A 16,260-nucleotide genomic window follows, 5' to 3' on the forward strand; every position below is an offset into this window, starting at 1 on the left:
GGAGGAGGAAAAAAGAAAAAAAAAAAAAAAAAAGCCGAAGCCCATTCCTGGAACTATTAGGAGAAGAAGTAACTGCTCAGCCAAACGTCTGTGCGGGGAGAACTGCAGCCAGCCAGCCATCCTCTGTGTGACTCGCCCGCTTCCTCTTTGAGTTGCTGTTGTATGTAATATATTTATGTATGTATTTGTAAATGTAATAGAGCCTAAATGTGGTTTTCTGCATCTTGCAGCCTGTTTTATTTTCTTTGTAGGGAAACTAATTATTCATTTCCCATCTGCACCAGGGCATCTTTCCTTGTTTTTTAAGCTCTATGGGCTTTATAACTCTGTCAAAGACAAACTGCGCCATTTTTACTGGAGTTGGAGCCCATTTATTTAATGCATTTCTAAATTCAGGCAAAATACGAAGGCCTGGCCCCCAAAAAGAAGAATCAAGATGTGTCCTGTTGATTTGATTTCTGCCTCCATCCCCCAGTATAGCTGTTACTCTCAAAAAAAAAAAAAAGAAAAAAAAGAAAAAAAGTGTTTTGTGGGCCTTCCCCTTTCTTTTGTCTCCCCCCTCCCTCCTGCTGTGGAGGATGAACTCATGGGCAGTTTGGTCACTGTGGCCCTGAGCTGCAGCCTCACCTTTTTATTTTTCAGTTTTTAAATAAAAAGACAGGGTTTTTTGTTTGTTTGTTTTTCTAGCAGGAGGCTTTGGATGGCTCAGTGTGTCCTGGAACCTCCTTTGCATCATTAGAGGCAAAAACTATGTAGCGGTTTCTTAAATAAAAGTATAAGCTGTGTCTTGTACCTCTTTTTGCCCTGAGCCACCCTGCCCAGGATAGCCAGAGCTACTGGATGGAAACTTCACCTATCCCTCCCCACTTTTTTAAAACAAGACTATGGAGGCGTCTCCTGGTCCTTCTTGTCCTGCACCAGTGCGGTGAATGTTTTAGGAGTTTCATTTCTTTTTAGCCCTTACTCCACCTAATAAAGATCTGAGCGTATCACTGGTGTTTGTCTGCATTTTCAAAGGCTCCAGGAGCAGGTCTGCTTTTCCAGCCTGTCCCCTTTCCTGCTCCTGGAAGGAAAGCAGTAAAGCTCAGCTGCTCCCTCCTGGGAGGGTGAAAGCAGGGGACATGGAACAAAGTGACAAAGGTGAGTGTGCTTCGGTGCCCAGAGCTCGGTGGCTGGGTGCTGTTCAGCATCTCCCCCAGCACGGCTGTGTGTGGAGGGGACAGGTCCTGCCATGCTGGGGGGGGGAAACCACCTGATGCCTGCTGTAAGCAGCAGGTACCTGACACTTTGCCTCTGTCACTCTAGTCTGTCCTAGCCAGGATCTGCAAGCACCAAGAGGCAGGTCAGGAGTGAGGACACCTGAGGGAGGGCTTCTGCCCCAGGCTCTTGCTGCTGAGGCTGTAGCTGTTCATCACAGCAGAGGACATTGGCAAAAACTGAAGCTGTATTTGGCCAAGCAGAGCACAGGTGAGGAGCTACTCAGATCACAGCCCAGCCCTGACCTTGCAGGCAGGCCTGGAGCAGCTGGGGAAGCCTCTTCAGCACTGACCTTATGACACTGTCCTGGCCTGGCAGCTCTGAGCCTGCAGGGCTTATACCAATGACAGCTCGTTTACCTGCAATCAGAGCTGCTGTCCTACAGGAGGAGCTTTCATAACTAACTGCCCTTGTTGAAGGGGTATGCTTTGAAGAAAAACTAAAAACCCCATAAAAGCCCTCTTTGCTTTTAGATTCTTATTTATAAAAGTAGCACTTTTATCCCACAGGAGAGGTAGGCCAATCTTTGCACATGCCCTCAGTGTCATGTCAGACCATGGCAGTGCCCTGATGAGCTTTCTTGCTGGCCTTCTACAAGTATTGCTACAGAGCAGGAAACCCCTCCTCCCTGCAGCATAGCAGGAGAGTTGTTCTTAGCAGGGCATGAACAGCTACAGCTTTGCTAAATCCCAGCCTCAGGAGGGGTGGGTGCTTTGAGGTGTATGTGCCAGGCAGGAAGACAGTGTCCCTCCTCCACTATGGAGAGGAGCAGCTGTAACAAGTAGTAGCACAGGTTGCAGTAAGCCAAGCTCAGGCATGGCCATGAGGGTTAGATGCCCTGTAGCCCTTAACATAGCAAGTCACAACACATGCAAGTGAGTGGCAACTGCAGGGAATGCCTGGCTCCCTGGCAGGGGCAGGGACTGCACAGCTCCAGTGCTTTCTTAGGGGCCCCAGCTGCAAAATCTGCCCCCAGCATTACCTGTGAAAGGGCACTGCTTGAAGCACTGCACATGTACAGGACACCCAAGCCTGAAAGCAGCTGCTCCAGCTGGAGGACAGGGGCAGTGCTGAATGCTGTAGCCTTCCACAACACACACCAAAGCAAGTGCCACTCAAAGACTGCTGTGGGCTGCACCTTATGTTCCCAAAGGGACTGGGGGCTGCTACAGCAGCTACCTCCAGGCAGCAGCACTTGTGCTTCAAGCAGAAAGTGATTTCACCCCCACCACTGGAGTTGAGCATGAAGTGTTACAGACCCCCCCCCTCCCCAACACACACACACACACACACACACACACACACACACACACACACACACACACACTCTCTCTGCTCCCTTCCACTACAGGCCAAACTAACCAGGCTGTTTTCTATTTTCCAGTCTCCTTACTCTGTTTGCTACAGCAGGTTTCTTTTACAGCAGTTGCCTCTCTGCACCTGCTGTTCCTGGAGGCAGAGCATGCTTTCACGTTAGCACCAATGCTTCAGAGCTGCACTCAGCAACATAAAAAAAAGAGATGAATGCTTGCTCTGACAGTGCTAACCAGAGAGCAGACTAATTTAAACACTGTGCAGGTTGTGCTATATCCTGTCTTTACCACTACACTTCATGCTCAATGAAGAAAAAGAAAAACACTGCTGGCCCAAGGTAAGTATCTGGCCACCAGAGTACTGCAGGCAGTTACAAGAAACTCTTACTTAATTCTGAGGAAACAGAGACTTTAACCTCTCTGGTATTGAGAGGCCTCGAAGACTTTTTCTCGGAAATGCAGTAGCCTTCCATACAGCACTGCTGTCAAGCATGACTGCTCAGGCAGCAAACAAGTTTAACACAGCAGTAGCTGCATCATTATGCCAAGTGCATCGAGTACAGTTTCTATACAATAGGCCTTGTTCCTGCTGCAGTTGGGCTAAAATTAGCATTCGCTCACTGCAGAAAAACCCTCCTCAAATATCCAGCTTGCAGGGAACAGCAGGGTAGCAGGAGGTGGATTTCCTTGTAGCACTGAAAAAGAAGCTGTGTCCCAGATTCATCCTACAGCAGACTTCTATACAAGCTCAGAGACCTCCTCTGCCAGGCCTCCAGCACTGCCCGGCTTGGTCCTTAGGGGCTCTTTCCCTTACAGAAAGGCACCTACAGCAGCTTGTCTAACACTACACTGCGCTCGTGGCCTGCTCTGCCCTGTCCAACAACAAAGCACAGTCCTCAGCTCAGCTGCAGCTTGGCCCCAAGTCCTGCTTCCGGTCAACACGATCATCATGAAACATTAGGGAGATCAAACCTCTCAAATGCGTAGTTCCCCCACCCCCAACTTCTTAAGGCTTGGGAAGCCCATATGGCACAGCAAAGACCTCATGGCATTTTGCAAAGGTGCTTCTCTAAGGCAGTTTGTTCTTTATTCTAGTGGAGAACAAGGCAGCTTAGAAAACCAGCTTTATTTTTTTCCCCATAATCTTTTATATATCTATATATGCATGATACTGGAGATGCTCTGAAAGATCAATATGCAGAACTTGCTTCTAAATAGCAGTTATTCAAAGCTTTAAATAACCCATGCAAATAAAACAGCTCAGTTAACAGGGAAGTAACAATACAGGGCTATTTTAATTTCACATTTTTATTAGTAGACAGATGTGCAGAAAAGACAAAATATAACTACTGAAGGGGAAGACAACACAAAAAAATGCATCAGTTAATTCTTTCTGGTAAATTATACTGAAGGGAAAAAAAAAACCAAAAACAAAAAACATCTGGGATTTCAGCTAAGAAAACTACTAAGAAATCTAGTGTACCCTGCTGGTTTCAGAATGGTTGAAAACTGCATTTGAATGGGGGTGTAGTTGCAAATGTAAACGCTAATCTTGGTTGAGAAAGGGGATAAGAAAACCAGAATACACAGACCAGGTAAACATTTTTCCTCAAATCTCTTAAATATTAAGCTTCAAAAAATTCATACTTCAGTTTGTTTCTCAAAAAAAAGGAAACCAGCAAGTCAACAAGCAATGATGCTGCAAGGGACAGTGGGGAAGAGAAATTAGTCTGGTTAATGTAGGAGCTCTCAAAATAGGGGATGGGTATGCTTTTTTTTTTTCCTTTTTGCCTTAAAAAAAAGAAAAGAAGAAAAAAAAAAAAGAAAAGAAAGAAAAGGGTAACAGAAGAGTCATGATAATGCATCTTACAACACCAAGCTTGGAAATACAAGTCACTGGAGAGTATACAGTGAAGACGGTCAAAAGTACAAGGTAAATTCTGAAAGATGCAGTATCCTCATTTCAAACCAAGTCATCAGCACAGTCAGTGTTGCAATACTCTGCTCATTCCCTCCCCTCCACCCCCCCCCCCCCCCCAACCGCAAAAAGCTGTAGATTGGTCTCCCTGCAAGACGCAAGCTGCCCAAGAGGCAGGAGTTACTGTCCTAAGACCAGCCCTGCAGCAACGAGTCCCAGGGACAGGCCTGGGTCTTGCCCTCCGATCGCATCCCCTACATCCCTGCTTGCTGAAGCTGGCACTCCCGATGTGGGGCTGGATTGGAGCCGCTGGCCTCGCAGGGCCCTCGCTGGCCCCACACAGGAGTTGCTAGATACACATGAGCCCCAGCTGCTGGCTCTGAAAAAGTGCTAGAGACCAAGTCACTCCTTCCTGGACAGATAAGGAGGACAAGCAAAGCCACACATGCCAGACAGTTCAGGAGCGGTCCAGCTATCTCCAAAAGTAACATGCAAGCAGGAGCACAGACCCCCTCAGGGAGCACTAAGGGACAAGACACCAGCACTTCAGCTGCCTTTATGCCACATGGTACAGCAGGATGTATTTTACAGGCATGCTGTGGGGTTAAGAAGGAGCAGGCCCCGCCCCCCCCCCCCCCCCACAAGGCAGCCACAGCACTTCAGCCAGCAACTGTTTCTGCTGCAGCAAGTCCCAGCCCCAGTAACATTGCAAACATCTGCCTCACTTCAGCAAATGGATCTGAACATTACAAAACGCGCTGCCCCCCCCCCCCCCAAGCTCCCCAGGGGTCTGCTGTCCCCTCCTTACCCTGAGGGCAGGGCTTGCACACTCACAACCTGCTCACCGCCCCAGGGACATGTCTGCAGGCCAACAGACAGAACCACCACGCCGAGAGCAACCAGGAGACCCCATCACGCAAAGTTTGCTCCCACCAAAGCACCACTTCAGGGACCACAGCTGGTGACGTACCATTGAAAACCCTGAGATAAGGAGGGAGGCGTAAGCAAATGCTTGAGCCAGCAGTTCTTTCCAGGGTCACTTGCTCTGTACCTGTGGGAGTGGAGGGGCTCACCCAAGCAGGGACAGCACACAGGCTCTCACTCATTCAGTGAGGAGTTCCTGGAAGTGCCGGGGCTCAGCGCACAAAGGCAGGACTGGCTGCTGAACAAGGTATCATCCTAAAGGTGAATTCAGGCCCCTGCACTGCAGCCAAATGAACACATTGCAAAGGGTTTAGGGTGCTGAGGGACTGGGTAATCAGGTTCTGCAGAAAAGAGCATGCAGGATCCCCATTCCCTGAGAGGGAAGGGGGACTAAGATTTGCTAAGAGCTCCCAGGGACATGCAGGAGGCCAAGCTCAGTGCACTGGCTGAAGCACACTGCTAAATAGCCTGTCAACCCCTACCACTGGCCTCTTCCAGCCTTCGATCTCCATACCCCTTTTCGCCTGTGGGGGTGCAGGACCGCCTTGCCCAGCACCCCAGCCTGCACGCAGCAGGAGCACCCAGCACACACCTCACTGCCCCATGCCACCAACACGGCCGCAGTCTGACCAAAGCGCCTGCAATAGGGAGAGCAGCCTGGCCCTGGCTCTGGGGCAGGCACTGTTGAAAAGAGCTTCAACTCCTGCCTGCCTCCCAGAGCCCACAGGCAGCACAGCCAGAGCAGGACTGCGTTTGCCACCTCATGACCTACGTGCACAACAGAAAAGGCTCAGGAGAGCACTGGATTTGAGCTGCAGGAAGCAAGGGCTGCTAGCGAGCACCAGGGCAGGAGGCTAGAGCCCCTATCAGCCTCTCCCACTTCCAAAGACAAGGTCAGGATGAACACTGGCCAAAACAGCCTACTGTTGCCCCTGGGCCCCTGGGGAGGCCCACGTGGCCGCAGGAAGCACATCTGTCTCCACCCTTCGGAGGGGGGCAGCTGGCAGCGGATATCAGCAGCACTATAAAACTGAACAGGACTTTTTCCAACCCCAACCTAGTCTGAAGAAAAAAAATAAATAGCAACCCAGGGCTCAGTTGTACAGACGTGAAGTGTTAAGTGTTTATTTTAGGGTTCATATCACAAGCCTTTTTCAGAGACAAAGCTGATTGTGCCCTCTGAGGCTCCCAGGGCCAGCTATTTCCTAACTTGAGCAGGCTGAAAAGGAATACTGTACCTTTCAGTAACATCCCATCAAGCTCAACACACAGTAGCTTTACACTCTCCGCCCCACACCTTAAAAAGGAAAAGCCACCACCACAAGGCTAAACGAATGTACACACGCTATTATTGTAAATGGAGCAGCTAAACCTTGGCAATTTGCTTTGTGTGGATTTTTTTCTTCCCAGTAAATGCAGCACTTGAGCTCCCAAAAACCCAGCTTCCAATGGGTTTGTTCCAGCTTTAAATACATTAAACATCTCAATGCAAGACTGTATTTAATTCAAAAATCTAAACGCGAGCAAACCTGTTTCGCTGTGAGCGTTTCGTAGAGAAGTGAAAAGGGGAGTTTCTTTTTTAAAAAGAAATCATAATACAGTGATGAAAGGGTTAAGAATGCAAGAATTCAGACATTCTGTGGAGGGTCTCTAAGAGGTCCATAAAAAAGGAGCAAACAGATCCATACAACAGGAGACAGCAGGAGACAAAAGTTTGTTGATCCCCCCCCCACACTTTTTTGCTGGACTGCTGCTAGGTTACCGCTGCTCCCTTCTGGCCTGAGTCGGCAGGGCAGTACAGGGGCATAGAGGGAGCAGGTCACGACTCCTCGTTGCCAGAATCGTCGTCATCGTAACAGTCGGCATCTTCCTCCTCCTCGTCTTCGTCGTCAATGTCGTCATCATACAAGTCGTCGTAAAGCAAATCTGAACTGTTGTCATTGGAAGGCACTTTAGTTTTGATGCAGTACTCTGCCAGCGTAGTGGGGACCTTCACGCCATCCTTCTCTGCCTCAGCTTTAGTAGCCAAAACCTGTTTCCTGTGGGAAGGAGGACAGAGCAACATGACCCTGCACTCGCAGCGATCCCTTGACACCGCCAACCAAACACTCCCAGCAGCTCAGAGTCAGGACAGTTACTTCAACCACTGCTAATGCTTGGCTGAAGCATCACAAACGGTACTATAAACAGATTAAGTCCCCATAGCCCTGGATTTGGGAGTACTCCCAGTTTGTTTGCAGCATGCACACACTCTCTACAACACAGGAAATCACTTATTCTGCAGGGATCTGTATTAGAGACCTGCCAGAGCTTGGAGCGAGTTTCGTTACATTAGCTGCCTCGCCATAGCGGGGATGTTCAGGCGTTTCTCAAGATGAGTTATCTGAGGCAGCTTTGGAGATGCTATACACAGCCGCCTCCACCACTGACTACCCCAGTATGCTCAGAACTGAGCTTTCCACAAGCATTTGGCACCTCTGCTCCCCCTGAAGAGCACGCAGCTACACCCCAGGACACAGCTGTAACCCAGTGTTGTTTGGGGACTGACAGGATACAAGAGTTTCCTGTTGCTTCAGGACGGAGGCTCTGGCTGGTGCCTCCAGGCAGCGCCTGGGTTATGAACTGTTGCTCACATGTGCTCGTTTCCCAGCAGTGAAGGAGCAGATGGCAACCCGTCCCCTCACCCCCCTCCTGCCTGCTCTTCAGGAACAGTCTGCGATACTCTGGTTATGCAATAAATCCAGCTCCCCTGAAGCCAACGCAGCTTGAGGGACTAAGATAATCTCCCAATGAGGCTCCTTGCACAGCTCAGGCCAGTGACTGACAACCCTGCTTAGCTCCAGCAACAGGTATTCTGCATGCCCAACAGCTGTGCCAATGCAGATATGGTCTTTTGCGAGGCAAGTGTGACAGAAGTCACACTGCAGTAAGGGCCGCTCATTTGTGGTCCCACAGCCACACCGGCTGAAGTTTATGCTGCCTTCCAACAGCACCTGATAAGCCATCAACTTCTGAGCAAAGGCCAGTCAAGACTGAGCAGTGCTTTGAGCTAATCAAACCCAGCCTCACAATGCTTGCCAAATCCTGCTGATGTCCCTTCAATTTGAAGGGACAAGATTATAATTCATGAGTGCATTAAGCACAGAATTAGTGGGATGCAGTCAGTTTGAATCACATCCCAAGCAATGCAGGCAGCGCTCAAAGGCAAGCAGCAACTTCGACTGGGATTTACTAGCAGCCAGTAAACTTTGCAGAGCATCATGCCAGATTAGTCTGAAGAAAAGACCAATTCGAAGACAGATCAGCCTTGTCCTTCTGTTCTAGAAGTCTGCACCAATTCTGTACTGAAAAACCTACTGGGACCAGAAACCAGGACTTGGAATAAGATTGCAAAATCTAATTTCCAAAGAAGCAAGCACAGTGAGAATTTGGTTTCAGCAAATTCAGCAAGTTTCAGTAGCCTGTTTTGCAGGACTCAAAGCAGGGGACTGGTAGCATCATACATGGCAAAACTTACCTAATGATTTCAGCATACTCCTTGTCTTTTCCTTTACTGTCCCTCCATTTCCTGAACATGACTGATGCATCCACATTGGCAGGAGAGAATGTGTTGGGCTCATTAAGCAAAGAGATTACACTCAGTAAGATAGTCCTGGAAAAGGTAACCACAATAGCAGAGTCAGAGCTAAGCATTCATGGATTTTGGGCACCAATGAATCCTTTAGGTGATACATCAGAAACTGGTTTAAGGCCAAAACTTAAGCTAAGGAAAACTGAAGCAATAGCTGAAATGAGAGCAGACATTTATACTGATGGCCAGGCACTGAAGTTCACAGGGAAGGTGACATGATACAAATTGTCGAGGATCTAATTTTACTACAGACGGAACAGCAATGCACTTCAGAGCACACCAGCAAGCTCTTTCCTCCTGGATGAGCTAGAAGATGTGCTGTCACAGCACCTCTGCATATCTGACTGAAAGACACTTTCGGTTTGGAAGTGCTTTTGCACAGATTAAGAACCACAGTTCAGAAGGACATTCAGCTGCCATGCCCAAGTGTTCCCACCCAGACCAAACTGCAGTGGCCATTCCTTTGCTCTCTGACCCCAAAGCTCCAATTCTAGCCAGCTAGAAGAGAGGAGAGAAGGGAAAATAAGCAGGTGGAAAGGGGACACAAAGCCAAGTGTGCTCTTGCACCTGGTCCATCACTTCCATCCATGTGTTTGGGATAAGGGTGGCAGGCAGAGCTCAGTGAGTCCAGAATCCAACTTGTCCATGCTGCCTGTGGTTGGTAGAGGGTTGAGAACATGCTTGGTGAGCCTGCTCCCTATGACTCTCAGCTTCCCAGCAGAAAGCCAGGGCATTTGCCCACCCCAGCATAGCAAGAGGGACTAAGACCTCAGGCCCTCAAATCAGGCTGCACTGCCTTCTCTATCTGATTGCATGTCAGGAGGCTGGTGCTGCGGCTAGGTATCAGCTCTCCTCAGACCTTGGCCTGTGCACTTCTCAGTACACTGCAGTGACATGTGAACAAGGCAATGGGAAGACAATACAAATGTTTTTCAATATCCAGGCAAACCACCAAGGGCCCAGCAGGACTTGGCTGCTGGGACTCAGCTGCTGGGACTCAGCAAAACCAGCATGAGCCAGTCACATAACCCCTGGCAGACAGACAACTTTCCTAGATTTCTAGCAACAGCATGGAGCTAGCTGTGCTCCTCTGCAAGTGTTTACTGAGGGCAAACAACACTTACCTTACCCAGAACCTTTTCCTGCTTTTCCTACAGCCCTCTACATTTCAGAGCTTCTGCCCTTTGGTGCTCACATACTGCCATGAGAGGCACAAACACAAAACTCAAGAGCAGGCCACGTTTGGCAGCTCTGCACACCCAGTCACTTGGCTGTAGCCACCATGACAATAGCTTCATATCCTGAGGGTGTCCCACTGGCAAAAGCTTTAGAAGTTAAATGGAAGGAAAGAACACAGACAAATAATAGGTCTTGAAATACAGCAGTACATAGAAACTGCCCTGCAGAACTTGATTAAAGGGGACTACAGTCTCAACTGTACTTACAGTGATTTAGAGAGCACATACTGCTCCACATGCATAAGTACATCTAACATCTGGGATATAATTCCAGGAAACGCTTGGTCACTTGGATGGTTAGTTTCTTGAAAAGTTTTGAAAATAAATGCTTATGTCCAGACTGTTCAGCACAGCTATCAGGACAGTCTTGTAGAGTCTATTTTCTGAATGTTGTAATTCGGTAGGAAGGGAGAGTGATAGCTCTCGGGAAAGCCGATCAGACTGGAATGATGTGCAGAAGATAGATTCTCTTTCACTTCATCCATCTCAAGGATTTTTTTTTTTAAAAGCATCTGATCCTTAGCAAACATGCTATAAGCCAGCACATTAGCTCCAGTAGTATTACAGCAGTTTCACTATAGAGCAGGGACAGCCTAGGGAAGGCCCAGGGCCGGAGTTAATATCAAGGTTTATCATCTACTCTACCATGCTTCCAGCAGCAGAGTGAGGACAAGCCTATTTCCACTCTGGTGCCTCAGACTTCAAAAATCAATGCAAAGCCACTTAGATATGTCACCAAGGTCACTGGCTGTCAGAGGTGAGGCTCTCTGCACTGTTCATTCATGGAACTGATTTGACACATTAATCAGGACTGTTGACACCCCAAGAACTGGACACCTCACTGATTTAAACCCTGCTTTTGTGAGTGGGTAGATAAGGTACTCCAGCATAGGAAGGATCCCAGTATATGGGATCCGACAGGCCCAAAACTACAGAAGGGCTTGACTGAAAACATCTTCATCACTGAACACTAACTGCTCTGACTGGACACAAACTGACCTTCGCAATATTCTTGGGGATCTGTTTCTCACTCAGGCTAGATACATGCAAGTCGTCTGGATGAAGAGTAGGGATTTCAAACCTCCCTTCTGTCTTCTCACCATCTCTCCCCATTCCTGGGAGCAGTTACCCTGTCAGCTGTACCCTATCAACAACCATCATGCCATTTTGCTTTAAATATTTACAGTGCTGCTGTCTTCATCAGAACTAGTCACTCTAGATCCCTTCATCATCAGTGAAGAGAAACCAGCAGGTTCAAGGAATCAGACCTGTTCAGTGCCCATTTCTCTCCATGTGATGCCCTTCTGTTGATACAAGCTCAGTTGGATCGACTTCATTTAAATCAAAACAGACATTCAGGTAGACTGAAGTTTAGGGGCTCCCAACCAATGCAGCCTGTTATACCTTGTCGAAAAGAATTTTCTTCTAGCTTTAATCCGCATTGTGGCTTTTCACAGCCATCTCTGGACGTAGGTGTAGATTTGGCCTAGCACATTCTTACTCTCCAAAGTGAGGGGACTTGGCTTGGACTGCACTGACAGTGACATTTGATCTGGGCAGCGCTCTGCAATCAATTCAATGCACTAAGTCAGCCAGAAAGCCAACAAAAATGGGCATCCTCAGGAAGCAAAATGATAGCAAGTCTGGGAGCATCACTTGGCTCCATGAAGTGTCAGTGTACCAACAACATCTTCAGTACTGTGCTCAGTTCTGGCCTGTGCACCTTCAAGAACATAGTGAAACCAATGAAGATAGAGAAGGGCATATAGAGAAGGGCATCTAAAACTATCAAAGAGCTCCCTTTCCTAAGCCCTGCCACCATTTTCTCAGCTTTATGGGACTTGGGACACAGAAGAGGGAAGACAAAATGCTCTCTGCTGCACAGATCACAGCTGTATGCCTTGACATCTTCCTGGTTGTTAGTGATATTTACTTATTCCCAACTTCTCTTTACAAAAGAAGAAATGAGTATGCTCAATACCTTTAGCAGTAGAAAAGCAGTTGATCTCAAAGTTGAAGACTGGTTCCCCCTCCCCAACACCTATACCATGATAGCCTATAGTAAACTGTCAACTAATAGCCAGCAGGGATTACAAAATTCAGCAGCTGAAGAGAACTCCTCAGTTATGCATGCAGCTCATAACAGATGACTGTGCTCCCCTCATGTCTTGCAGTCCTCCACCTCCTATCTGATAAGCTCTGGAGCCTCATGAAGCCAGACAGGACCCCAGCAGGAAACATTTCTGTATTGCACTTAGCCCAAAGGATGTTGCTGGCAGTGAGCTAACAGTTAAGTACATGCTTTATCTGTGCCTGGTGCTATAACTGAGGAATGTTTTTTCCCCCCAAAATGTCACTCTTAAGCCTAAACATTCTATGAGAGTAAGTGCCAAAGAACACACTGAAGTAAGGAGAAGCAGAAATAGGAAAATTAGCAAGATGAGAAACTTCAAGCCTTCAGGGTTCTATACAATGAACTACTTAGCGTTTACGTGATCTAAACGATCTATATCCTAAGCTGCTTCGTAACCGTGAATGCAAGCTTGCCAGGTAGTCCTAACTACTGGAGCAGATTATTCTGTCAAATGTAACAAAACCAGTTTAATAGCCATGTGAGCAGTGGGACAGGTGAAACACAACTCAGCAATATAAAGTTTGAAATTGCATTTATGTGGGTTTTTTGGGTTTTATTTTTATTTTTTTAAACCTGGACTAGAACTTTTCAGAGGCTGCTTCATACTCCCTTGTACTTGAGACAGATGGATTGAAAAGTGATGACCTTTAACTTTTAATGCAAGACTTCTTACTCTTCAGAAGTTCATGCAACCAAGACACATCATTTCTTGAGCCTTTTTAACCTTGAAGTTGTACACTCCAGGAGGGAATATCAGTTGTTCTAATTTGCTGACCGTTACCTTTTCTAGTTTCCTGCCACATTAGTTCTGGCTCAGCACTTTGTAGTGTGCGTTACAATCCTACTCCAACGGGTCAAGAATCCAATAAATCCCCCTTGCTAGATCTCTGCTTTGACAACGGCTTTTTTCAAATGAGTGTTATCAAACCAAATTAGATAGAAACCGTATCGAGCCATCAGACAATGCTTTTCAGATCCCTCTTATGGGCTGAGATTCCTAGTTTGAATTACCAATTAAAAAATGGGGGTTTAGAGTTGGGGACCACCATCTAATAAATCACTCTGAAAAGTAGTAGATTTCTCATGTAATTACTGAAAAAAATCAGAAGTAGAGGCAATTGTTTTAACCTTATCTGGATAATGAATCAGAGTTAGAACAGGACAATACTCCAACTTTTTTTCCCCCCCACTATGTCACTATTCCTGCTGCACACATCAGTGATTTGCTGTTTGAGATTACTTTTTTCAGTTGTTTATTAGAGATGTCTTGCAGTGGGAATGAAATTCAGAGTTGAGACATTTCAGAGAAATAGGTTAGTCTTAAATGCCTCTGATTCCTTGTGATTCCTTCTGTTTTTGGCAGTGAAAGAAAACTAACTGTTCAGGGCACCATACTGCATTGTAGGAAATAGGGACAAGTATTGGAAGGCAAATATTAGGTAGGATTATGCAAAAAAATTCTTACTAGGCCTGAATACTCAAAAATATTCTTTCCACTAATTCTATCTTAGAGGAGTCTGATTAACTTAAGTGTAAGATAACATGGACTGGAAAAGGCTACAACATTTGAGAAAATTTGCTTCAAGAACATGAAAAACTGCAAACAGAAGCCCAGCCTCAGGACACACAACACTCCAGTGTCTGAAGAGGCAACTGAGGAAGTCTGGCTTCTACCTGACTCAAGCCCTAAAGCCCCCAAAGTCTTAAATTCCCTTCCACATCTTTTTCCACCATAGGCTTTACTCTAGGAAGGACAGAGATGATAGGCCTTTGAGGTAACTGTTGTGCATCACCAGTTCCATGCTTTTACCTGACATTTTGGGTAGGGTTCCACCTCTCAGATGGCAGCTCTCCACTTTGTGGGTCATCTACAGGTGGGTGAAGAATTGAAATACATACATCTCCATTCTGCAAGATAAAAATGAAAGTTGAATATAGGCTTGCTTGAGGTAAGGTCTGATGACTTACTTTTACCACTTTGGCTATGTTCTGAGCAAATTAACTGTGTGCATATGGAAGCCCCCAAATACCAGCAAATACACAGAAGAGCTGGAAACATCTCTCAGTTCTTCCTGGGTCTGTTGTATTTATAGGCTTAAAAGCTTCCCTTTCCTAAAAGCAGAACTGGTCTGCAAAGGGGTACAAAACAATCTAAGGTCAAGAGATTTAAAGACTATAGCAAAGCAAACAAAAATAGTAAAAAAAAAAAAAAAAAGTTGCATAGAGCTAAATTGGTCTCTAGATTGCAAGTGTGCAACAATGATAGAAGAGCTGTTGTCACATGAGACCTGAAGTAGGGTTAAATTTTTTTTTTATTATTATTATTTTTTTTTTTTTTTGCCCAGTGGTAAATGAATAAGCTACAGGAATCTTTAAATCCAAGGGTTTAGCACTCTACACTAGCCCAGCTATCAAAGCAATACTTCTCCTGGGACACAAGAAGGCTGAACAGATGGTGAGGGGCAGGCTTAAGCCACTCTCCCCTTAGACACAGTTGTTCAAAATATCAGGTGAAAAAAGCAGGAGATGCTCTCTGAGGGTTTCACTAAAAATTCATTCCAGCATGCAAGAGGAAGAATATTTTGGCAGCATATGGAAGCCATACAGCCACATAATCCTCAATCTGTGTCTTACTTACCAGCGCTATAGTCTGAATATAGATTCAAAGCTTCATAATGCCTTCCATTTATAAACACTTCAAGAAGCCTGTAACATTAATTCTCTATCAGTTACAGCACTCTGGGATGCAATTACTGTGTAGGAGAACTGTAGCAGTATTCCTCATGGCCAATATCTTCCATTGAAGCTGACTCCAGTGGTTCCTGGGGTGCCAATGCCTTACTGCAGGATGGGGCAAATGTGCCGATGGGGCCCAACACCAGCTAACAGATGTTGGCCTCAGCAAGCCCTGCTGGCTTGCTTCATCTTACAGCCAGTTACTCAGATTGCTCATGAGTTCCCATGAGCAGTCCTATACCGTCAGGTGACAACCTCAGCTGATGGGCAACTCTCACACTGTCCCTTGTCACCCTGATCTAAGGTAAAGGTCGATCATAGGAACAAGGGAGACTTCAGATCAGTTTTGCTCAACACTATGAACCAGCAACACCCCAAGCACCAAGTTCCACATGTCCTGAGGACCCTCCAACGCTGCTCTACCCATAGAAGTTGGGGTATAAAGCAGTGCTGCTCACAGCAGTATTATCCATGTCTTTGAACCTCAGCCAGTGATCGCAGCTACAGACAGCAACAACTCACCTGAAAAGCCTCCCCAAACTCACCATGATCAACAGTGATATTTATTTTACAGTCAGCTGAGATCCTGCTTCAATGCTGGAGGCTTGTGATCAGTATCCAGAATTCAGCTGCTTGCTAACCCTGCCAGGTATGCTAATCTAGCAAGTCGTCGTCATTCTGAAGCAGCTTTTTGTCAAGAACGTAACTATGAATGGCAAAAGTAGCACCTGGAGCTGCTGAATACCCAAGCATACATCCACACTGCTGGAACAGTGGTTTTTTTGTTTGTTTGTTTTTTAAAGAACTGGGCAGTTTCCTTTTTAGGACCTCAAAAGTCTTGTCCAATCTGTAAATCTTTATTAATATCACTTTAAGGTGAAACTAAGCTTACCAGTGCTAAGTTATGTTTATGGCTTATTCTGTTTTTATTCCTGATTCTCAATAGCTTACAGTTACTTCTCTAGCTATCTCCTGGGAGAATGTAGCACTGCTGATCAGGAGAAAGCGCCCTAACACTGACGGGTAGTTCCTCATGTGATCAGGTAAGCAGAACATGGGCTAACATATTTTGCAATATGAAAAATGAGGAAAGCAAGGAAGTAGAAAGT

General features: G+C 46.5%; 1 protein-coding gene across 1 annotated transcript in view; it reads right to left on the reverse strand.

The window, feature by feature from the left end:
* Nucleotides 1-3,846: 3,846 nt before the first annotated feature.
* LOC135325050 (ubiquitin-conjugating enzyme E2 R2) overlaps nt 3,847-16,260 on the reverse strand; it is a 54,430-nt gene continuing 42,016 nt past the window's right edge. Inside the window, exons 3-5 of the mRNA XM_064502483.1 lie at nt 14,226-14,323; nt 8,930-9,064; nt 3,847-7,451 (exon numbers count right to left, since the gene is read on the reverse strand). Of these exons, the coding sequence (XP_064358553.1) occupies nt 7,232-7,451; nt 8,930-9,064; nt 14,226-14,323 (453 nt within the window). The 3' untranslated portion in view covers nt 3,847-7,231. The remainder of the gene's footprint in view (nt 7,452-8,929; nt 9,065-14,225; nt 14,324-16,260) is intronic.

This window comes from Dromaius novaehollandiae, chromosome Z, assembly GCF_036370855.1.
Source record: "Dromaius novaehollandiae isolate bDroNov1 chromosome Z, bDroNov1.hap1, whole genome shotgun sequence".
NCBI lineage: Eukaryota > Metazoa > Chordata > Aves > Casuariiformes > Dromaiidae > Dromaius > Dromaius novaehollandiae.